Here is a 25,027-nt window from a genome sequence, read left to right as displayed (position 1 = left end):
GGTAACAGGGAAGCTATAGATGGCTCAGTCTCTGAAGTCAGACAGCCAGGGCTTATCTCCTAGCTCTACCAAGTACCAGCTGTGAAATCTTGGGCAAGGTCCTTAACCTTTCTGTGCCTCAGTCTACTCACCTGTAAAGTGGAAATACAATAGTATCTAACTCATGGGGTAGCAATGAAGATGATGTGAGTTAATTACATTCAAAGTGCTTGAACAGTGCCTGTTCCTCAGCACTCTTTCCCTCCAGGTCTCACAAGAAAGTACCAGGTCAGACACTGCCACTTTTCCTTCCACTGCACCTAATTGCACACAAAAGATCTGTTTTTCTAAATAAATGGTCACACAGATTATCCCAGAAGAAATGTTGCCCTCCAATTCACAGGTTAGGCAGTAGATTTTTTTAAATGATACATCTACTTTCAAGGCTAAACCTGGTTTGAAAATTTGTACATTTTAGTCTTATTATCAAAAAACATCAGGTTGTCCAAAGAACATTAAATTTTCTCCTAATTCCCTTTATATTATGTGTTTAAGATAGAATTTCAGTCGTAAACTAATTTGACGCATGTTTACTAAGCACCTACTATGTGCCAGTTCCTGTGCTAGGGCTCAGGAGAATGAAGCAGAGGATAAGATAGACCAATAGAAGGGATACTGAGGGGAAGAAATGGGTCATAATTTGTTTCTTTCTTAAAACTAATAGTAAATAAACAAGGAATGTATTAGATAGTGATAAGTGCTGTGCAGAGAATTGGAACTGGCTAATAGGACAGTGTCACAGAGGCTATTCAGGTGGTAAGGGAACGCTGTTCTAAGGAGGTGACGTTTCAATGGATAGATGTATAACAAGAAGTCCTCATGACACAGTGATGATGTGACTACCAGGGTCAGAGGACCATTTCAGACAGACAGAACAGCTTCTACAAAAGCCGACTATAGTCAGTCGGGCCCTCCAGACGGAGCAGGTGCTTATTTGGGCATGCACCTAGACTCCCCACCCTGGAGTATGAGGCACACTGGAATCAATAGCATTTGGGGCTAGGAGGAGGTTATGACAGTGGCCTCAGCCACTCGGTGGGGAGTTCTCAGGCTGGAATGTCTGGTCAGAGATGATGTAAATCAAGGCTATAGATCCAGGCCTTATTCCTTTTCTCCCTGTCCATCAGTGGACTCAGGCTGCCGCCAGGGAGGGGTGTAACTCTGGGAGAGAGAGCTCTTCACATTCTGCTGAGGACCACTTGGCAGGAAGGACTCAGCCTCCCCCCAGTAGGGAATGATATCTCAGTCCTCTGGGGCAGTCTGAGCACCCAGCACACCATCCTGCTCCTTCCTTGGTGGGAAGAGGCTGAATTTGGCCCAGGAGGAGAGGGACACAGATGAGGTGGAACAGGCAGGCAGAGGAAATTGTATAGAAACAGCAGGGAAGAAAAAAACAGGACAGTTCTCTAAACTTAGGAATAATCATGCTTACAACCACGGTAGAGGACATATGACCTATACAAAGTTCTACATGTGTAATTGTATTTTAGAATATAGTTTCATATGAAAGCTCTGTCTCTCAAAAGGAACTGGATACATCCTCCATTTTACAAAGAAAGGGGACATAATGTTTTGCTCTGGCTGCCAGAGCTAGCTAAGTCTGATGCTTACATACTTTTTCGATATCTTCTTTTGCTTTATCTCTTTTTTTTAGAAAAGTGAAGACATAAGTTAATCCAGTAAATATATGTGTATGTTTGTTTTACTTTTATTTATACAAGTAATACATTTCCTTATTAAAAAATTAAAACATGGGTAAGACTAAAGTCCATTCTTCATTGTAGTTGACTTCAACTCAAAAGCAACTCTGTTACCAGCGAGATATGTGCTGCGTATATATACACATACATATGGAGATATATGTGTTTATATAGATAGACCCTGGCCTATGTGCATATGTACCTATAGAAGTTTCTGAACTGTGTTTTTTTTAATTTAGCATTTTCTCCTTTATAAAAAACGTGCACAAGTATCACAATAAAAATATTGTTCTACAGCCCACCATGCTGTATGGAGGCACGACTTGCTTTCCCCTGAATAGAATGTCCTGAAGCCAGGTTAGCTCATATTGAGTAGCCTCATCTTCACTGCCGTGCAGAATGCCACATAAGACAATGGTAGAATTTATGTTGCCATTTCCCTATCGATAAACATTTAAGTTGAATTCAAATGTCATCTTCACCATTATAAACAGGGCCCCAGAGAACATCTTCATATGTGCCTCCTTGGACCTCTGCAGGAGTGTTTCTCCATGTTGGTATCAAGTGTGCTGGTATGCACACTTCAGATGCTAATGGGGTTGCAAAATTGCCTATCAAATGGCTTTATGATTTTATACCTTCACCTATGGTACAAAATATTAAAAAAAAAAAAAAGAAGAAGAAGAAGAAGAAGCTACCTCTGGGAAAATCATCTCATGTTCTGAGGCATTTCTGTCCTTCATGCTGTGTGCAGCCCCTCAGGACAGAGAGGCAGCAGGTAGGCCTAGGAAAGAACACTGGCCTCACCACCAAGGAAGGCGCCAGCTGCTGGCCTGATGGGGCGGGCTATCCTGGGACACTTGGCTTGTTACTGGAATTGGGTTAGCAGCAATTTGCCCCTCCTCCTTCTCCTTCCTTGCCACGAGCCCCCTCCCCTTCGCTGTAGAGACCAGGCCCACTCTAAGAACAAATAACAGCAGCCAAGCAGCCTAAAATAATTGGAGCCACGTGATCTGGAGGCAACTCCCAGCAGAAAACAGGCAAATATTGTCAATTGCCTTCTGCCAAACACTTTCCAGCATCCTTGGTCACAAGGGTTAGTAAATCCCAGCTCGCTGGGGATGATGAGAGCTGCTGGAATCCCAATCACACAATAACCTCTATTCATGCAGAGAATTTCGAAATGGAAGGCAGCCTCCTTCAAGCCAGCACACCCTAGCCCTGCCCCCGCACACCTTCCTTAATACCCTTGCCCAGAGTTTCTTATGCACCTTTGGGGTGAGGATACTTTCCCTTTCAGAAATTTACAGAAGAAATGAGGCCCTTCTCAAATAGAAGAGGATAGAAGACCAAAGCATCACCTTCTGGGGGTAGGATATTGGTGGATATAGTGCTGTATTTTTCTTTCTTTTGAAAAAATAAAAATGAGGCCTTGGGTGGTTGATCAGCTATAAATATTCAAACTAATATGAAACAAAATGAATTTACTACTTGTTTTAAAGTGGTCTATGTTTCATAGGTAGGAAGTTGGATTGGCACTGTTTCAAAGAAGTACCTTGAAGTTTTAGACCAGGTCACAGCTCCTAGACCAGACCCATTGGATGTAACCAATAACTGACATTTTGCACCCATTTCTGACTTGATTCTTACTCAACAGTGACATGACATTATTTGCTTTCATAACATGAATTAGGTAACATGATCTAAAAATGGAGGCTGAATATTTTTAGCTCTGAATGCAACCAGAGATGCTAGGAGTGGCACTAGGCACAACTATCCTGATAGAAGACCATAACTACAGGTGGAGAAAAGTAAATTAAGCAAAAAAATGAGGGCATAAATGCTTCAGAGAATGAGATTCCATATTGTAGAACTATATTCCTCTTTTTTAAAAAAACAAAAAAAAGTATTTTGCATTGTGGGGGAAGGTATAAAATAGTAAAGCTCGTTTGATGGGCAATTTTGCACTCCCATTTACATTTTAAGTGTCTACATCTAGCAATTTTGCTCATTGATACTGACATGGAGAAACACGCAAGTGTCCAAGGTGGCACACATGAAGACATGCTTTGGGGCTCTATTCGTAATGGAAAATGAAGTAGAGATGAGTAGAGACAGAGAGTAGATGGAAAGAGAAGATTGAGGGGATAGCATAAGGTAGGGAATGGTGCCAGAACCTCCTCAGCTGCTATTTGGGGCCACCAGAGATCTGGGCTGACAACCATAGCCTAGGCCAACAGAAGTGTTGGCAACAGCATGGAACTTACGACACTATGCTTTATACACTTCCTGGGTTTTGTCCAAAAAAAAAAAAAAAAACTTGAATAACTAAAAACTGAGTAGTAGGAAGTTTCTAAAATCTGGCTAAGCCCAGGACTTTCTGGAAACCAAGTTGGTAGGCTGTAGGTCAAACCCCTGATAGGGATTAAATTGCTTCCCATACTGATCCAATTCAGTCATTTCAAAGGTGAAATAAATCTCTAATTCAGCTCATTGCTCAGCATCAGCCAAACCTACAGGTTGGGCATTCACTGAGTGGTATGCCAGGCTGGTCAGGTGACATCATTTGGGGAGTTTATATAATCCTTGTGAAAACTCTGCAGAGTAGGCAGGGCTATTACTTGTATTTAAAGAGGACTGAATACACCATAGGGTCACAGTCTCCCTCTACCCAAGGGAGAAAATGCCTGACTCTTCAAGAAGACCCTTAGCGTAGAGGAAGCCAGGACAGCTGAAGTCCTAGGAGAAATAGGGAGGCCCACTCAAACACATGTTTCTGATTGGCTCATTCACCAGCAGAAAATCGTGGCTTAATTTTCGTTTAATAATTAGATTAGGTCTCTGTTGATTTGTTTTATTTCATTTTATTGTTTTTTTGTTTTGTTTTGTTGCCTTTTATGGAATCAGTCTCAGTCTTAACCAGAGTCCACATGAGCCAAAGTCCACTGTTTCCTACTCATTTATTATCTGGTGGTGTTATCTCCTTAGCCCCCATCTTTGTTCTGCTAAATTGGTGGCTTCCTAAAGGCCAGACCAGGAGTTGTGTCATCTTGTTCATGGCTGCATTCTACCATGCCTACCACATAACAAGTACTCAATAAATATATTTTGGCTGACTGACCAAGGGAATGCTGGTGCCCAGCACATAGTGAGTGTTTTGGAGGCATCATACCAGAGTTCATACTCTAAGCCTGACCTGGACAAGCCACTTTCCTCCCTGGCCATCCATTTCTTCCTCCATGTCCTGGGGGATGGTGTTACTTATCTTGTGAAGATAGTGATAGCAAATAGGAACATCCCTGGCACAGAGTCAGCACTTGAAAATATAAATCAAACATGTTAATATGGACCAGGCCTTGCCTTTAACCACCCAGATCTTGATATTTAAAAAACACAAGGCCCTTGATCTGTGCCAATATCTGCTTTCCTTCCTTCCAGCCTTCTCTCTGTTCCCTCCTACCTTCTGCAGTGTTACTGACAGTGCTCAGGGCACAGTGCTAGGCACTATGTTAACATCAGTAGGAACTTGGTTTGGTCCCTGCCTTCAAAGGACTTTCAGTCTAAGATACAAAGTGTTACCTAAATATTCTACAATCATGAGAATAATGCCAATAAATACCTTCTATAAATGGTTTGGGACTGTGCATGGATCCCTGTCTAGCTCTCACAGCAGATGGGTAGGTACAGTGTCTTTCATTTTATGGATGAAGAAAGTGAGAGAGTTCAAGTAATGTGTCCCAGACTTCACTACTTGTAAGTGGTGCAGGGAAGGAGAATTCAAAGTTGGTGATGCCTAACTCTTACCCCAGTGCTGTCTTTTCATGAAGGCTCTTAGAGCCATAAAAAGATATGAAGAGCTCTGACTATCCTGGGAAGCAGCAAGAGCTTTCCAAGTAAAAGTTGTGTCTCCTCTATGGACATAACTTAGTACCCAGTATTTAGACCACTCCAGCACTCTGCATGTTATCTAATGAATGAGTAAATGAATTTGGCAAGGAAGAAAGTATTGAGAAGTGATAAGCAGGTAGGGCTGGGTGGGCATGGAACATTGTGTCAAGGAAGAGAATGTGAAGAGAGAGGGGGGTCATCTCTGCAGTAGGAAGGGCACAGAACACGTGGAGGGTGAGGGAGGGAGCCTGCACTGCTCCTGATATGTCTCAGGAGCAGTAAATAGTCCAGTTGGCTGGAAACAGGTACATGTGTGAGGCTAGAAAAGTGGACAGAGGCCAGATGTGAGGGCCTTGAATGCCAGGGTGAGGAACCTGGACTTTGTGGAGAGGCAAAGAAGAGCCTTTGGCAGGTTTAGACTGCTGTCTTGTCCCAATTGCTTAGCAGGGTTCCCCCACACACACATAGCTTATAGTCTCAGATTTGTGACAACTTCAGTGATGAATTATTATTATTTGGCAAAATTTCATTTTAAGCCTTGTTGTCTTTTCTTTTAGTGAAATAGAAGAAAAAGTTTCTGTTCTAGACATGGTGCAGGAACTTGAGAAGTAGACACCTTGAACTGACAGCCTGTGTGTACATACAAGAAAGCATAGGTTTAAAATGAGAACAGAGAGGAAAGAATGCTAAGGTGCCAAAACATTTCTCCTCATTGTACAGTGCTGACACAAAGCTTCCTCCATGTACTCTAGAAGGCCACATGCTGAAAGCTTGTGAGGAGGTCTTCTGAAAGATGTATAGCTCAGATAATGACTCAGGGTAGCTGGCAGACTGAGTTCATTATCTCTCCATAATAGGATATGCTCAATTCAAATATAATCAAGTTGTTAAATAGAAGATAAGAGAATGGAAGAAGTGGGGAATTTTTTTGTGATCATTAAAAAAATCCAGGTATAATGGAGCATTGTTCACCATGTCAGACTAATGATGTCCTCTAAAAGATAGGAGGAAAAAGGAAAATTTCATAGATATGAAGAGAAATAATTAACCGCCTTTCTTCCTGCCATGCCTTGGTCAGGGAGGTGGACATTCCAATTAGCAACTTTTGTACACAGGCAGGCCCTCTGGATTTTGTGAGGCGGTTTGGGCAAAGGTGTCGTGATGCTATTCCTGTAGGAACTCATCAAGCATCAAAGGGGCCCTTCAACGCCAATTACATGTGTTTGTTCATAGAGCTTATTAAAATGCTTCATAGTCATAAGCCACCTAGTTACTTTGAGGCTCAGAAGCTCCGGTAAGAGGAACAAAACACGGGTGGAAATGTAGTTATTTAGAAGGCTCTGGCCTTTGACAGGGAACTGTTTAATTAGCTCTGCCTGTGTGAACTGTGACTTTCATCCATCTGATTTGAATAGTTTGTTGCTGCTATGGGTTCATTTAAAGTGATGTATTTTAACCATGAACTTGCATTTCAATAGTGACTTGGCTACGTTAGTGAGCCAGCAAGATGTGAGAACAGCAAGTAGAACCTGAGGTGTAGGAGGGAGCTTAAGAAAAGTAACTAATCTGTGAATGAACCAGGAACTTATTTGGAAGCCCATGCTCTTTAACACCCCACTTGAAAGCATTACTTCCCCCCATAACTTGCCTCTCTGTCTGCATTTAGGGAGGATGGAGTTCCCATTCATCTACTTGGCCCAGAGAGGGACCTGAGAGCTTCTTTTGGTTGCCCCCACCCTCCACACATCTAGCAACCTGAGATCTACACCCTGTGTGTTCTGCCCCCGTGACCACTACTGTAGTGCTTGACCCATCATTTCCTGTCTGAACTAGTAGAGTAGCTCCTAACTGATCTATTTGTTCATTTATTCATTCAACAAATACTAGTTAATCAGCCACCATATAGCCAGGCTTTGCTAGTCCACTTTGGCCAACCTGCATAAAGGCACAGAGTAGCCTTTTCAAAGAATAAATTGATCTTGCCACTCCCATACTTTCAAAAACATATTTGGTCCTAAAAGGATCTCTATAATTTTAATGGAGTATATGTAAGATGAATTCTGAATGGTCTGAAATGGCCATTTGTTGAATGTGTTTATGGATTTTTCTGGCCAAAATAAATTTTAGGAAATCATTAGCGAAGATAAGTGAAAAGGGATTCTATCCTTATTCCCACAGCTTGTCATATAAAGTTCCAACTGCCAAAATTGTTCATTTCACAAGGCAACAGTTTAGTGTTGAAGTTAAACCTCTTTAGGGAAATTACTGGCCAGATGTAGTGGCTCATGCCTGTAATCCCACCACACTGGGTGGCCAAGGTGGGATGATCATTTGAGGCCAGGAGGGCAACATAGTGAGACTCCATCTCTACAAAAAGAAAGAAAGGAAGAAAATTGTTTAATGAAACTCTCAAGAGTCTAAGATGAAGCCTATGAAACTTGGCTGGGTTTTTCTTTCTTAAACATTCTTTTATTGGGCAGCGCCTGTGGCTCAAAGGAGTAGGGCGCCAGCCCTATCTGCCAGAGGTGGGAGGTTCAAACCCAGCTCCAGCCAAAACACACACACACACACACACACACACACACACACACACACACACAAAACATTCTTTTATTATACTCAGTCCATTCCTGGCAAATAGAACATATTAAGCATTGAATTAATGTTAGTTATCTTTGCTATTGATGGCATTGTTATTATTCCTATAGCATCCCCGAAACGCTTGGATCTTCCTGTCTCTGAGAGTATTTTTTTCAATCCTCCCTGATTACCACTATATTGCCTTCTTCTGAAAACAACATTTTTATACTAACACCTCAACTCCAAGGGTTGCCTAACTCTTATGCCAAGTCACACTTTAAAGATTTATGGCATTTAAAGATTTCCTGCATCCCCCCCATGGTTCTTCCCTCGTAGATACCCTTTCACAAGCCCCCTCTTCCACTCAGACCAATATTGCCAGCATCCAGTGCACGCATGTTTGTCTCTCATCCTTGCTGGAACCCCTTCCAGCTGCCATAGCAGAATACCACAGAGGCTTGCAGTGAGACAGACTCTCCTATCTACTAGCTGCAGGGCCAGAGGCAAACAAGTTACTCTCCAAGCCTCAGATTCCTATTCTGAAACACAGGTGTAATATCTACCTCATATTGTTAGGATCAACTGAGATAATGAATACCCAGTGCCTGGCACCTAGTAAGACCTCAACAAATCCTAGCTGTTGTTGTTTGTCATTTCAAAATTTTAATCCTAATCCCTTCATGAAAGCTTAATTATCTACTTTCATCTACATACTAATCTCTGTTTTCCCACCTTTGCTTAAATATTCTTATTTCTTATGGATAATTCTCCTTGAATAGACTACATAGTTAACAAGGACATAGATCCTATCTTACACCAACACAAGTGCCTTGCAGGAGCCAGACAGGGAACAGAAAATGGACTGGGTATAAGAAAAATAGGGAGAAGTGGGGGCTCTGGCCAACTTCAGGGCACATGTAACTCTGGCCAATTGTGGTCATGCGGGAATATGGGTCCAGTGTTGCCAGATCTCAGCTTTTTCAAAAGAAGCCAGAAATCTAGATTCTTATGCGAAATGTCCTGAATTTTAAAAGTTGGGCCAGCCCTAGTTCAGGCCAAACAAAGCATGCCTGTGAGACCCTAGCTTGTGAAAGCTATCCTATTCAGATGGCCTTCACAAATTTGTGTATAAGCTGGTTATTTGGACCTCTGAACTCACTTTTATAGAGAAACAATACTGTGAATGGCAGTTAGGAGTCCAGGCTAACCTTGCAAGCTGATTTTCATTCACTCTGGACCTGAAGCTTAGGCCAGTCCTAAGAAACCTATTCTTTATGTGAAATCATTTTCCCGCATGGAAACACATTCCAATTTATGATGTTAAGGACATATACACTAGAATATCAGCCCTTTCAGGATAGAGCCTTTTTTTACTCATTACTGTTCCCTTAATGTCTAGAACACTGCCTGGCACTCAGTAAGTATATGCTGAATTAAATATTATTCCTATTTTTATCCGTCTGTCTACCCTTAATCTGTTCACTAGAGGCAAATACAGACCATCTAGCTCACCATGATAGTCCCAGCATGGCTGTTGATAAAGTCAGTCTGTATTTGTGAATGAATAAATGACTGAAATACTCTCTCCTTCAAACACTTATTGAGCACCTACTGTGTACCAAGGAATATGCTGGATTTCAAGGACGCAGAGGTGACTCAGACACCATCCCAGCATCAAAGAATCTGGTCATCCAGGAAGGATTACATCAACCATTTCCCAGAACATTTCTAAAAATCGTCAGGAGTTACACAGTGTTCCCTGTCCCAGAAGAGGGGGAGTATATGAAACGATCTGGGACCATTCAGCATCAGGTTTTGTCATTTATCCAATTGTCCCTAGGGTTGTATCCCTCCCTGGGGTTTGAATATGAAATGATGGAGCTGACTTTCTTTTAATCGCATGTTGGAATGAGTTGAATGAGTGCTGCCCTTTCAAGTGGGCGCCTCGGGAGGCTGTGTCCTTATTCCACTTCAGTTACGACAGCACTGGACCACGTCTTTGGCAAATGCTCCCAGAGAGAGTTTGAAGCCACTTGAGGACATTTATTTCATTGCTTTAGAATTATGCCTTATTTTTGACCAAAAAAAAAAAAAAAGAAAGAAAGTTCGGTAAAAAATGGTTATTCCAGTTACTTTATCCCCCAAACTTGGTTCCAAATGACTTTGGGTGGTTTCCTAAAACCCAGTTCACTATCAAAGGAGAAGTACTGCTAGTGAGTTTACTGAGCAGTATGTGCCCCAGGCTATAAAGATAAGACCAAAAGAAAAGATCCCAAATTGTCATGTGCTGTAGTAGTTGCTGGAAGAGGTGTTTAGCTTTCCAATGCGTCTATGACAACAGAGGCAGGCTTCATTTGGATGCCTACATTCTGTTGTTTGTTTGAAAGAATAATAATCCTTTTATATCCTGAATATCTAGTACAGAGACAGGATATGTGGCCCCCAAACATGGTTTATGGAGAGGAAGAATGGGTGTGATGAGGTCTACCATCTACTAAGTGCTTACACACACATGCCAGGCACCTGCTGGTGACATCACACATTATACCTCATCTGATCATCACAACCACCTTAGGAGGTGGTTACAAATCACCTCCAAAGGGAAATTGGGGCCTGAGCTTAAGTTACTTCCCTAAGCATAGCGCACTTTAGACTCAAACTCCAAGCCAGCAAGTGACAAGGCTGGGATTTGAACCCAACTGGAGAGTAGGACCTCTCTCCTATGGAACCCCAACTTATATGCACTAAGAAGATGAGTATAGAGTCATTAAACCCAGTGCAGCAGGGGAGAAGGTGACCCCACAGTAGTCACCAGGCCAACTCCCTGTGGTGGCCATGAGGTATAATGTGTGATGTCACCAGCAGGTGCCTGGCATGTGTGCGTAACCCTTCTTTCAGCAGGTGGGTTAGCGGCTGCACAGCCTCTTCTTGGGTGTAGTTTTTCCAAACATTGCTCTTGTCAGCTGAGAAGTTCCAAGATGTTGAAACAAGCATCCTTTGGCTTTTACCTATTATAAACAGCTCCGCAAGTGGGTGTGTAGCTGGCAACCTGGCTGAGTGGAAGACCTGCAAGACCCTGTATAGTGAGTGTTTGGAGTTTGTAGGGAGCTGATCCAGCCAGCATGTGCCAGGCCCATGACCACAGAATAGAGGGATGGGGAATTTGGGCTGGAAAAGTGGCCTAGGTCATACGCAAAGGGGCCAAGATTCTTATCCTGCCAGCATACTACCTCCATGGATGGCCTCAGGCAGCTCACCTTGTCTTCCTGAGCCCACATGTCCCCATCTGTAGAGTTATTCCTTAGGTCTTCCATCTCTGGAGAAGGACTGGAAAGAACAGATCCTTCTTGCTTGGGACAGGTAACTCACTTTTTGCTCATTAGGTGTTTATTTCCTTAGGCTGGAGGAGAACTACGAGATTGCAGAAGGGGTCTGTATCCCTCGCAGTGCCCTCTACATGCACTACCTGGACTTCTGTGAGAAGAACGATACCCAACCTGTCAATGCTGCCAGCTTTGGAAAGGTGAGTCCGGCCTCACCAGGCTCAGGTCCTCACCTCAGCTTTAACTTATGCACAGTTTTTAAGCATTTTAAAGCATCTTAGCTGTTGTTTTCTTAAGTTACCAAAATACTTACTTTGGTAACTTTGCTATAAAAATTTCTAACAATTCTAACAAAGTAATACCAAAGAAAATATCCCCCCAAAATAATGCCACAGTTTTTGGCAATACTTCGCTATAAAAATTCCAAACAATTCAAAAACAATAGAGAGAATGATACTAAGAAGAGAATGTCTCACTTGAATTTCCTGAGTACTTAATTTGTGCAAAGTAACTTCCTTTCTCTGGGAGACAAATATAGAACTCCCAAGTGTGTTACATGTATGTCCATCAGCCTGGGTCAGACAGCCTTGGCTGAGCAATGTGAATACCTTGAGCACCTGAGAAATGGCCTTGTACCTTTATTTTGGAGGCTCAGGAGTCCTCTGCTGGGAGGAGTACTCTTTGAATTATCACCATAGGCCTCACTCTTCTCTCTCCACCTTATAATAAAAATATGTTCTGCTAGGGATGGTGCCTTATGCCTATAATCCCACTATTTGGGGAGGCTAAGGTAGGAGGATCACTTGAGCTCAGAAGTTCAAGATCAGCCTGGGCAACCTAGCAAGACTCCATCTCTAAAAATTAAAAAAAAAAAAAAGTACTTAGCCAGGCTCAGTGGTTTACACCTGTATTCCCAGCTACTCTGGAGGCTGAGGTAGGAGGATTGCTTGAACCCAGGAGTTTGAGGCTGCAGTGAACTCTGATTGCATCACTGCACTCCAGGCTGGGCAACAGAGTGAGACGCTGCCTGTAAAAAAACGTGTGTGCATGTTTGTGTGTGTGTGTGTTCATTCCACACTTAGGGCTATGTATACGAAAATTTATTAGAACTGGTCATACCTATTTAATAGGCTGAAGAAAACTGTTGGGGCATTCTTTAAGACTGATCATTTATTTATTTGATAGATAAAAATCTATATTTTACACCAAAAATTAACCAATTTAATGTGAGTCAATACTCTTCCTTCTTTGATTTGCTTATGTATCATTTTTACTGCATCTGCTAAGAAAAAGGAAAGAAAGCAAGCTTGTTCTGTTCTGCACCACTATTCTTTACTAGATTCTGAATGCAGGCCTACCAATGGCTGAAATGGGGTCAGTGTATAAGTTTCAGGAATACCCTTTTCAGATTTCCTGAAGTCCGGGGGCTGTTGGGGAGTTTGGGCCAGATAACTAATCAACAGGAAAAGAACAAAGAGCAGTGTCAGGCCTGAGCTAACCACCCCGGAGAGCCCCAAACTGAGTGGCTGAGAATTGGCTCCATTCAATAAATGAGAAGATGCTCTGTGATGACCTAGGGAAAGAAAAATGTTTTTGTGATGTATTAACACAATTTCTGCAAAGTGAAAAGAATTTTTTAAAAAGTTAATGGAGGCCAGGAGTGGTGGCTCATGCCTGTAATCCTAGCACTGTAGGAGGCAGAGGCGGTGGGGATGGGGAGGTCACTTGAGTTCAGGAGTTTGAGACCATCCTGGGCAAGAATGAGACCCCTATCTCTATTAAAAATAGAAAAATTAGCCAGGCATTGTAGTGGGCACCTGCAGTCCCAGCTACGTGGGAGGCTGAGGCAGGAGAATCACTTGAGCCCAGGTATTTGAGGTTACAAGGAGCTGGGCTGACACCATGGCACTCTAGCCTGGGCAATAAAGTGAGATTCTATCTCAAAAAAAAAAAAAAATGGGGGAAAAAGGTTTAAAAAACAATGAAAAGTCAACGGAGAGCTGGGGACAGTGCTGTACACCTATAGTCTCAGCTACCCAGGAGGCTGAGGTAGGATTGTTTTGAGGCCAGGAGTTTAAGTCTGCAGTGCAAATAGTCACTGCACTCCAGCCTGGGTAACATCTCTCCAGCAAGATGGGGGTCTCCATCAAGACCTCATCTCTAAAAAAATAATAAATAAAAAATTCAATGGAGAAATTACCTTTGCTATTTAGTCATTCCTTTTTCTGGTCCCTCTGTGTTGGCTAAGACTGGCTCTGTGGCAGGCATTATGTTAGGTGGTGGCAGTGGGGATGCAGAAAGCAAATTCATAGGGGTTCTGCTAAGAAGGGGCTCACAGCATCCCTCCCTACACACAGCAGGTGGGAGAAGGAAGAGCACACTGTGAATGTATGTGCTTCGGGAGTTTATGGTGCTTATGGTCCTGAAACATTCGATCACCTCTGCATATTCCCTCGCAGTGGCCACAGAGGAGAGCCCAGATGTAGCCTTTTAGATACAGATGGAGGGACAGGTTGAGTGAACCAAAAAAACAGGAATCCTGACTCTAATGGACTTACCAGTTAACCTCTCTGAGACTCAGCTGCCTCAGCTTCCTCAGGCGGATGTTGCGAGATTCAAGCGCAGTGATGTCAGTGGGTGATGTGAAGTACTGCTTACTCAGCCATCCAGTAACTTGGTTATCTATTAAGTACCTACCACATGCCATTACAACTGCTGATGTCATGAATTCTCCATAAGATGTTCACACACAGACACAAATAGCTATTTGTTTCAGGGGTCCTCAAACTTTTTAAACAGAGGGCCAGTTCACTGTCCCTCAGACCATTGGAGGGCCGGACCGTGGGCCCCGGGATGAGTTGGCTGCTAAGTAGGACAGGCAGCAGTGGCAAAAACACCCAGCGGGCCAGATAAATGTCCTTAGGCAGGCCACGTGTGGCCCACAGGCTGTAGTTTGAGGACACCTGGCTTAGATTCTGCAAAAACCCTTACCATTGTTAGGAACTCCCTTTGGTCTGTGTAAGGACCCTCTATTCCTTTTTTCTCAACTGCTTGTATAACCCTGTCAGCAGCTCTGGGTTTCCTTGACCTTATAACCAAGGTAAAATTGGTTTTAGCCCACCCCTCCTCCTCGGTGCCCCAGTTCCATTCTCATTTTACGTCTTAAGACTGCCCTGAGATTTTACAAAATCCCAAGGTGTTGCATTCTTAGGGTGACCTGGACTTGATTCTTCCTTCTACATATGCCACCTCTCCTCCCCTGTGCTGTTCAGTACAATCATCACTAGTCACATAGGACTGTTTAACTTAATTCAAGTTAAAAACTTCAGTTCAGGCTCAGCGTCTGTGGCTCAAGTGGCTAAGGTGCCAGCCACATACACCTAAGGTGGCGGGTTCGAATCCAGCCTGGGCCCACCAAAACAACAATGACGGCCGCAACCAAAAATAACCAGACGTTGTGGTGGGCACCTGTGGTCCCAGCTATTTGGGAGGCTGAGGCAGGAGACTCGCTTGAGCACAGGAATTGGAGGTTGCTGTGAGCTGTGATGCCATGGCACTCCACCCAGGGGGATAGCTTGAGGCTCTGTCTCAAAAAAAAAATAAAAATTAAAAATAAAAACTTAAGTTCACTAGCAGGTGGACTGGCCACACTTCCAATACTCAGGCACACCACATTTGACTAGAGGCTACCACATTGGGCAATGCAGAATAGAACATTTCTATCATCACAGAAAGTTCCATCACACAGCCTGCTCTAAACCATGGTAAGCTAGAGAGGAAAGTCAGAATCCTCTTTGCTTTTCACAAGACAGCCAACAGAAAGCCGCCGTGATCCTAGTAAACTGAGGTTTTTAGGAGGGGCTTAGATTCCAAACAGGACCCTACAGAACAGACAGCCTCCATCTCCAAATGCTCTCCAGCCTCCCACTGCCCTGGGGCTCACTGGTCCTGCCCCTGCCAGTTTCCATAACTAATCTCAGCCCTTCTTCACTCTGTCTCCCTTCTTTCATCTTCTTCGACCCTCTTGTCCCCCTCATTCTTCTCTTCTCCTCCTTTTTGTGACAACCCCCACCAAATTTCCTTTTTTCTGATGTCCTTGGGTTTTGCTGACATCTGTGCCTACATAGATGTCTCACTTACCCAAAATGGCTTTTCAAAATATATTTCAAACAGTAAGTTTCCTCCCAAAGAATTACGGTGCCAGCTGCTTCCAAAATCATCAGTTAGAAAAAGTATGCGAACTGCACCTTCAGTCTGAAAGCAAGGAAATACTCTAATGGCATAAGCATAAATGCAAATGCTCTTTGCAGCTAAATGCACTGGGCACTGGGGCTGTCCTTCTATCCACAGAGGACAGAAGGTGTCTGGGGAGGGTTTCCACACTGACCTTGCTGAATTGAAACTCCAGACATATTAGCCTTTCCTGAGGAGTCCAGCATGTAGCAGCTGTCACCTCCTTAAGAGAAAGGGACTAGTTCCATAAAACCTTGGGGTGTAATTGTGAACAGGCTTCCTTTAAGCATATCCATTCAGACTTATGAATCATCTATGAACTTTTAACTCAGAGCAGGCAAGTTTCAATATTTCAGCTTAGTGTTCAGAGAAAAACATTGGTAGTATTCCCACACCGAGCTTGCAAATGGGCTGAGGTTAAGCGGTGCTAAAGCTGTCCCCTAGGCTGGCCTGGCTGGAGGACTGTTCTTGATAAAGTGGATGACAGTCATTGCTTTGCTGCAAGTAAGATCTGAAATGCAAACCCTCTCTCCAAGTCTGTGGCCAAGCTCCACAAGTGCTGGCTCCCAGCAATGTCATATTGACTTTGGGTCCCAGAATTCCGAATGCTGAAGCCCAGGGTAATGAAAGGTCACCGGACTTGGAGCAACAACTTTTCCATTTAGATAGGGATAATTCCCCATTAACTTAGTCATAAAATGAGACAATGCTTATGAGAGCATTTTAAAAAACCATACAGTGCTCTACCTGTGAAAGAAATCACCACTATCTAAAATCAGGTCCATTCCAAACTACCTCCTCTATTTCCTTACCATGCTTTATTTTCCTGTATTGTATCTGTCACAACTTGAACTATCCTTTATATACAGAGGGTGCCTTAAAAGTATACACAATTTAAGAAAGGAAAAAACTGTATTAAAATTGTAATACTCAGTATATACCAATAGCAAAAGATGAATACAAGTCACGTTGAACACCTCTTATAATTGCAGAAGCCAAACGTGACTTGAGTCTTACACATTTAATTACATGTGTCAGTCATTTTTACATGTGTGAGCTTGTTTGACCCTTGTGATAATCACGAGGTGGGTATTGGGTCCATTTTCCATTAGCTCATTTTACTGCATAGGGATAATCTTGCTGGGGCATAAGTGGGAACTGGCTTTATTTTTACTTACTTTGGAGAGCTGCCTTCAAAGTCCTCTGTTCAACCTTCCTGCCCAGCTCCCTGATGACATCACAGGGAAATCCCGCAGCATCTGACCATATTCAGTCATCACATCAGTCTTGGTTGGATAATTACAACTCACTCTCAGCAATTAAAAAGTTCATTTTAGTCCAGTTTAAAAACTTCAACCTCATGTCTAAGTCAGAGCATTTTTCTTCTTGTGGCTTAGAATTTACTCTGGGAAAGAAGAGTGGGGTCACTCCTTCTCTCTCCTTTTCTGGCTCCTCCAGGGTTGGTGGAGGAAGAAGGAGGAGGGTTAGATGAAAAGCCCTCTGCTATGACTGTCACCCATATGCTGGGGGCTGGGATTCCGTCATGGCTTCTAGGGAGCCACACTGGCTAATGGGAGGAGCTCTCTGGCTGACCTCCTCCCACCTCCACTTACTGTCTGCTATGGCCCCTCAGGTGACTGATGAGTCATCCTGCTGCTCTGTTCTTGTGGTGGGGGGTATGAGCTCACTCATACCAAGTATTACACTCTGATTCTGAGAGACACCCAGAGGGGCCTCCAACAAGCCTAAATCTTGGATGGAACTGGCTGAACTTAATGAAGCACATGTATAAACAGAAAGTAGCTTTGCTTTGTTCTGAGTTTGGCCATAGCCTGACTCCTGGTGCTTTCATGGAGGATTTAATAGTTTACTGGTTATTGATTATAAGAACAAGCATCTTCTCAATAATTTAGACTTTCTTTTAGACTTCAAAAGTTCGATCCAGTCCTTAAATTTAAAACTATAATCTCACATCCATATCAAAACCCCTTCCTAGCCCACCTCTCATTTGCCTGCGTGTGACTTGGGGACCTGCCGAGGAAGGGTGTGGTCTGAGCTTCTCTTCTCCCCTAACCTTTCTCTCCCACTATGGCCCTTTGAGGCCCAACAGATTAAGAAAAAGTACTTCCCAGTGCCTGTAGTCCCAGCTTCTACGGAGGCTGAGGCAAGAGAATCACTTGAGCCCAAGAGTTGGAGGTTGCTGTGAGGTATGATGCCACAGCACTCTACCGAGGGTGACAAAGTAAGACTCTGTATCAATAAAAAAAAAAAAGTACTTCCAAAATATAACTCTAAGTTCTCTTGCAAAATGAATGAAATTAATTTTTAGCAAACATAAGAACTAACTATTCATATAAATTTTAACACACACAGGATAATAGAGATTAGAATCACCATACACGTGAGGTTGTCCAAGCTTTTAATAGACCATTTTTTTAAACAGATGGCAGCAAGGTCTAGCCCTAATTTAGAATTTGCTGTTCAGAGTTCTCATAAAATTAAATGGCAAATATTTGCATTGGGTTTTCTGTGTGCCTGGCACTGTTCTAAGCACTTTGCCTATATCAACCTTGTCTAATCTTCCAAAGAACTCTGTGAGGTAGGTACTGTTATTATCCCCATCTCATGGATGGTAAACTGAGTCCCAGAGAAATTAGGTAATTTACTCAAGTGCACAGAGCCAGTAAGTGGTGGGAAGTATGACTCTGGAGACCATGCCCTCAACCATCTAATTTGTACAAATAAGTTATTACAGGGCTAGGACATGAATATGTGGAGGTAGGTTTTGTGCAAACACTTGTTCTTTTGACCTTGATGTAGTCATTAGCAGTCACCTGGTGACCTCTTAGATGATGGAATTTGGGAGAAAAGTCTTGGCCTTTCTGTATCTCAGGGGTCAAGTGTGCTGGTCACTGCAGGTGAGAAAGGTCCCCTTAAATTTTCTGGATTGGGGCTCAGCGCCTGTGGCTCAAGCGGCTAAGACACCAGCCACATACACCTGAGCTGATGGGTTCGAATCCAGCCTGGGCCCGCCAAACAACAATGACGGCTGCAACCAAAAAATAGCCAGGTGTTGTGGTGGGCGCCTGTAGTCCCAGCTACTTGGGAGGCTGAGGCAGGAGACTCGCTTGAGCCCAGGAATTGGGAGGTTGCTGTGAGCTGTGATGCCATGGCACTCTACCCAGGGTGACAGCTTGAGGCTCTGTCTCAAAAAAAAATTTTTTTTCTGGATTGGGATGCTCTGGGCACTGTAAACTCCCTTGAAGTGTTTCCCATGCCACATCCCCCCTAGCACTTGGTTTCACTCATTTATTTGATATTCATTCATCTCATGCCTGTCATGGTCCAGCCCGATGCTGGGACATGGGATGTGGAGTGAAGAAGTCTGCCCTCGAGGAGCAGGCCCTGCAGGAGGGATCTATGCACATGAGTGACAACAAAATAAGATGAAAAATTCACCTCCTGCAGCATGAGTACAGGATCAAAGGGTCACAGAGGAGGAACTGCTGCCTCCTTAGGAGTAGGGGTGAGGGGCTGCCTGAGAACCAGGTGGGTCCTGGGAAAGCTCCAGACACTGAGTATCTCCCTCCCCTATCCTCCAACCCTGGATAATCCACAGAAGCTGAAGTGGCTGTTTTAATTTCACCAAAACATCTTTCTACTGCTTTTTTTTTTTTTTTTTTTTTTTTTACTGGTCTTTTAGAAATTCTAAAACAAAAACTCTACCTGCACAAAGATGGAGCATCACTGTATTTAACCCACAAGCTGAGCCTTTCCAAGAAAAAAGGAAAACTAAACCTTACATTTCTGAGCAGGAAACATCTCTGACTTAGAAATGGGTTTCTTTCTAAGACTTTGTAAGATACATTTCAGTGGAGGCTTCAAGGTGAAAGAATGTCTTCAACATTTATTGAGGGGCCACCATGCACTGTAGCCCATGAGTTTCAGTAAAGCCAGATTTTGAGCCCTGAACTTGACAATCTATCACTCTTATTTGCCATGTGACCATGGATAGGCCCCTGAACCTTACTCCCTCCATCTATCAAGTGGGGAAGTTAGTCTATGAGCATGTGAGGATCCTTACCACATTAGCCTGAAATACTTTTCAACTAGAAATCACAAAGTGATGGCTCAGTGCCTGTGGCTCAAGCAGCTAAGGCGCCAGCCACATACACCTGAGCTAGCAGGTTTAATCCAGCCGCCAAACAACAATGACGGCTGCAACCAAAAAATAGCTGGGTGTTGTGGTGGGTGCCTGTAGTCCCAGCTACTTGGGAGGAGGCAGGAGAATCACTTGAACCCAGGAGTTGGAGGTTGCTGTGAGCTGTGATGCCATGGCACTCTACCCAGGGCAATAGCTTGAGGCTCTGTCTCAAAAAAAAAGAAATCACAAAGTGATGATAGCTCACACAGACTCTATCATGAGTCTGTGATAATGAAAAATTATTATTTCATTTAATTTTTGCATGCCCTGTGGTTTTGATTTTTTCTTTGTTTGTTTAAGACTTTTTTAAAAGAGCTGTTTTAGGTTCGTAGTGAAGAATGAGGCACAGAGATTTCTCATATTCCCTGGCCCCAACACACCTGCAGCCTCCTCCCTTATCACCATCCCCCTCCAGAGCAGTATATTTGTTACAAACGATGCATTGATACATTATTATCAACCAAAGTCCTTTGTTCACATTAGGGTTCACTCTTGGTGTTGTACATTCTTGGTGTAAATGTACCATGACGTGTATCCGTCATGATAGTATCATGCAGAGTATTTTCACTGCCCTAAAAATCCCTATTCTCTGCCTATGCATCTCTCCCTGCTCCTCAACCCCTGGTAACCACTGATCTTTTTACTGTCTCCATAGTTTTGCCTTTTCCAGAATGTCATATAGCTGGAATCATACAGTATGTAACCTGTACAGGTTGGTGTCTTTCATTGGTACTATGCATTTAAGTTTTCTTTATGTCTTTTATAGCTCGATAGCCCATTTCTTTTTAGTGCTGAATTATATTCCATTGTCTGGATGTACCACAGTTTATTTATCCCTTCACCTTGCTAAGAATATCTTAATTGCTTCCATATTTTGGCAATTATGAATAAAGCTGCTATAAATGTGCAGGTTTTTGTGCAGACTTAAGCTTTTACCTTCTTTGGGTAAATACCAAAGAGAGCAACTGGTGGACTGTACAGTAAGAGTACATTTAGTTTTGTAAGAAACTGCCAAACTGCCTTCCAAAGTGGCTGTACCATTTTGCATTCCCACAGCAATAAATGAGAGTTCCTGATGTCCCACATCCTCACCAGAATTTGGTGTTGTCAGTGATCCAGGTTTTGGCCATTCTAATAGGTATGTAGTGATATGTCATTGTTGTTTTAATTTCTATTTACATGGTGACATATGACCCACAACATCTTTTCATATGCTTATTTGCCACCTGTATATCCTCTTTGGTGAGGTTTCTGTTAAGGTCTTTGGTCCATTTTTTTAAATTGGGTTTGTTTTTTTTTTTTGGTAATTGTTGCATTTTTAAGAGTTCTTTGTATGTTTTGGATAATAGTCCTTTAGCAGTTGTGTCTGCTGCAAATATTCTCTCCCAGTCTGTGTTATCTTCTCATTCTCTTGACACTGTCTTTCACAGAGCCGAAGTTTTTAATTTTAATGAAGTCTAGCTTATCAATTATTTCTTTCATGGATTATGCCTTTGGTGTTGTATCTAAAAAGTCATCACCATACCTGAATTCATCTAGTTTTCTCATTCAGTTTTCTCCTGTTATCGTCTAAGAATTTTGTAATTTTATGATTTACATTTAAGCCTATGATACAGTTTGAGTTAGTTTTTGTGATGAATATAAGGTCTGTGTCTATGTCTAGATTCTTTCCTCTCTCTCTCCCTCTGTTTCTCTCTTTCTTTTTTTCTTTATGTGGCTGTCCAGTTAGTTGTTTCAGCACCATTTATTAAAAAGACTATCTTTGCTTCATGGCATTGCCTTTGCTCCTTTGTCACAGATCAGTGGACTATATTAATGTGAGTCTATTTCTGGTCTCTCTATTTAACACTACTTTCTTGATTACTGCAGATTTAGAATAAATCTTAAAGTCAGGTAGTGGCAAGTTCTCTCATCTTCCCTTTCAATATTGTGTTAGCTATTCTGGGTCTTTTTTGGCTTTCCATTATGAACTTTAAAATCAATGTATAGAGATTTCAATTGCAATTGTATTGACTCTATTGATCGGGTTGGGAAGAACTGACATCTTGATGTTATTGCATCTTCCTATCCAGGAAAATGGACCCATCTCTCCGTTTATTTAGTTCTTCTTTGACTTCTTTTATTAGAGTTGTATAGTTTTCCTTCTACATATCTTGTACATATTTTGTTACATTTCTACATAAGTATGTCATTTTAGGGGGTGCTAATGTAAATGGCATTGTGTTTCAATTTCGAATATCACTTGTTAATTCCTAGCATATAGTAATGCAATTGACTTTTGTATATTAATCTTGTATCCTGCCACCTTGCTATAATTGCCTATTAGTTTCAGGAGGTTTGTTGTTGTTGTTCTTGAATCTTTTGGATTTTCTACATAGATAATCATGTCACCTGTGAACAAAGGTTTTATTTCTTCCATCCCAATATTTATAACTTTTATTTACTTTTTGCATTAGATAATATTTCCAATGTGATGTTGAAAAGGAGTGGCAAGGGGGCACATCCTTATCTTATTCCTGATCCTACTGGGAAAACTTTGCGTTTCTTGCTATTAAGTCTAATGTAGCTGTAGGATTTTTGTAGATATTCTTTATCAAGTTGTAGAAGTTCCCCTCTAGTCCTACTTTGCAGAGAATTTTTTTTTAATGCTGAATGGGGGTTGGATTTGGCCATATGCTTTTTCTGCATCTATTGACATGATCATATACTTTTTTTTAGCTTATTAATGTGATGTATTACATTAATTGATTTCCAAATGTCAAACCAGCCTTGCATAACCGGGATAAATCCCACTTGGTTGTGCATATAATTTCTTTTATATATTGTTAGATTCAATTCACTAATACTCTTTTTTCTTTTTTGAGACAGAGTCTCACTTGGTCACCCTCGGTAGAGTGCTATGGCCTCATTGCTCACAGCAACTCAAACTCTTGGGTTCAAGTGATCCTCTTGCCTCAACCTCCTAAGTAGCCGGGACTACAGGTGCCCGCCACAATACCCAGCAATTTTTTAGAGACAAGGGTCTCTCTCTGACTCAGGCTGGTCTCAAACCTATGAGCTCAGGCAATCCACCCACCTTGGCCTCCCAAGTACTGGGATTACAGGCATGAGCCACCACACTCAGCCTTTTCACTAATATTCTGTTAAGGATTTTTGCATCCAGATTCATGAGAGATATTAATCTATATTTTATTTTCTTTTAATCTCTTTGTTTGGCCTTAGTGGTAGGATAATGCTGACCTCTTAGAAAGAGAAAGTATTCCTTCTGCTTCTATGCTCTGAAAGAGATTATAGAGAGTGGGTATAAATTTTTCCTTAAATATTGAGTAGAATTCAACAGTGAACCCCTCTGGAACTGGTGATTTCTGCTTTGGAAGGTTATTTATTATTGATTTAATTCATTTGATAGATAATCCTAATCTGATTGTCTATTTCTTCTTGTGTGAGTGTTGGAAAATTGTGTCATTTCAAGAAGTTCGTCCATTTCATCTAGGTTATAAAACTGGTGGACATAGAGTTGTTCACAGCATTTTTTTATGATCTTTTTAATGTCCATAGGATCTGCAATGATGGATCCTTTAATTTCTGAGATTAGTTATTTGTGTCTGCTCTCTTTATTTCTTAATTAGCCTGGTTAGAGGTTTATTGATTGTATTGATCTTTTCAAAGAACCAGCTCTTGATTTCATTGATTTTTGTTGATTTCCTGTTCTCAAGTTAATTGATTTCTATTATAACTCTTACTATTTCTTTTCTTCTGCTTACTTTGGATTTAACTTGCTCTTCTATTTTTAGTTTATTGAGGCAAAAACTTAGTTTGCTGATTTTAGATCTTTTTTCATTTCTAATATGTACGTTCAAAACTATAAATTTTCCTTTAAGCACTGCTTTTGCTGCATTCCACAAATTTTGATATTTCATTCACTTTAAAAAGTTAAAGTCCAATGTGTTAATTAGAAGGGTATTGTTTTATTCCAATGTTTGGGGGACTTCCAAGGTATCTTCTGTTATTGATTTCTAGCTTAAATCTGTTGTGGCCTGAGAGCAGACATCATATGACTTCTATTCTTGAAATTTTTCATGTTATAGGATCTAGAATGTGTTCTACATTGAAGAATATTCCATGTAAGTTTAAGAAGAATATGTATTCTGATGTTGTATGGAGAAAGTAGTCTATAAATGTCAATGACATACAATTGATTCATGGTTTTCTTAAGGATTTTTTGCCTGCTGAATTTGCCCATTTCTGATAGAGGGGTGTTGAAGTCCCCAACTATGACAGTGAATTCCTCAATTTTTCCTTGCAGTTATATTAGGTTTTGCCTCACATATTTGATGCTCTGTTGTTAAGCACATACACATTAAGAATTGTTATGTCTTGTTGAAGAATTGATTCCTTTATCATTATACAGTGTGTCCATAAAGTTCATGTGCAATGTACAATGTAATTTACATACATTAATATAATACCATTCTTTACCCTGATACATTTCTTTGCTTTGAACTCTGCTCTGTCTGAATTTTTTTTTTTTTTTTTGAGACAGAGTCTTAAAAACTGTCACCCTGGGTAGAGGGCTGTGGCATCATAGCTCACAGCAACCTCCAACTCTTGGGCTAAAGCAATCCTCTTACCTCAGTTTTTTCTGTTTTTAATAGATATAGGGTCTCTCTTTTGCTCAAGCTGGTCTTGAACTTGTTAGCTCAAGCTATCCACCCACCTCAGCCTCCCAGAGTGCTAGGATTGTAGGCGTGAGCCACCACACCCGGCTGCTCTGTCTATAATTAATATGGCTGATACTGCTTCTTTTGATTAGTGTTAGCATGGTATATTTTTCTCTGTCCATTTACTTCTAATCTATATGCGCCTTTATATTTAAAGTAGGTTTCTTGTAGACAACATACAGGTTGGTCTTGTTTTTTGATCTACTCAGGCAATCTTTGTCTTTTAATTGGTACATTTAGACCACTGACATTCCAAGTGATTATTGATACAATTGGATTCATATTTCCCATACTCATTACTGTTTTCCATTTGTGGCCCTTGTTCTTTTTTTCCTATGT

The 25,027-nt window shown here is 41.8% G+C and overlaps 1 protein-coding gene across 2 annotated transcripts in view; it reads left to right on the top strand.

The window, feature by feature from the left end:
* RFX4 (regulatory factor X4) overlaps positions 1-25,027 on the top strand; it is a 163,925-nt gene that overhangs the window by 50,137 nt on the left and 88,761 nt on the right. For both annotated transcript variants that reach the window (XM_003783278.2, XM_003783279.1), the window contains exon 4: positions 11,607-11,730. In XM_003783278.2, the coding sequence (XP_003783326.1) occupies positions 11,607-11,730 (124 nt within the window). The remainder of the gene's footprint in view (positions 1-11,606; positions 11,731-25,027) is intronic.

The sequence above is a fragment of the Otolemur garnettii genome, unplaced genomic scaffold (genome assembly GCF_000181295.1).
Source record: "Otolemur garnettii isolate 467f Iridium unplaced genomic scaffold, OtoGar3 scaffold00007, whole genome shotgun sequence".
NCBI lineage: Eukaryota > Metazoa > Chordata > Mammalia > Primates > Galagidae > Otolemur > Otolemur garnettii.
This window is presented reverse-complemented; position numbering and strand designations above follow the sequence as displayed.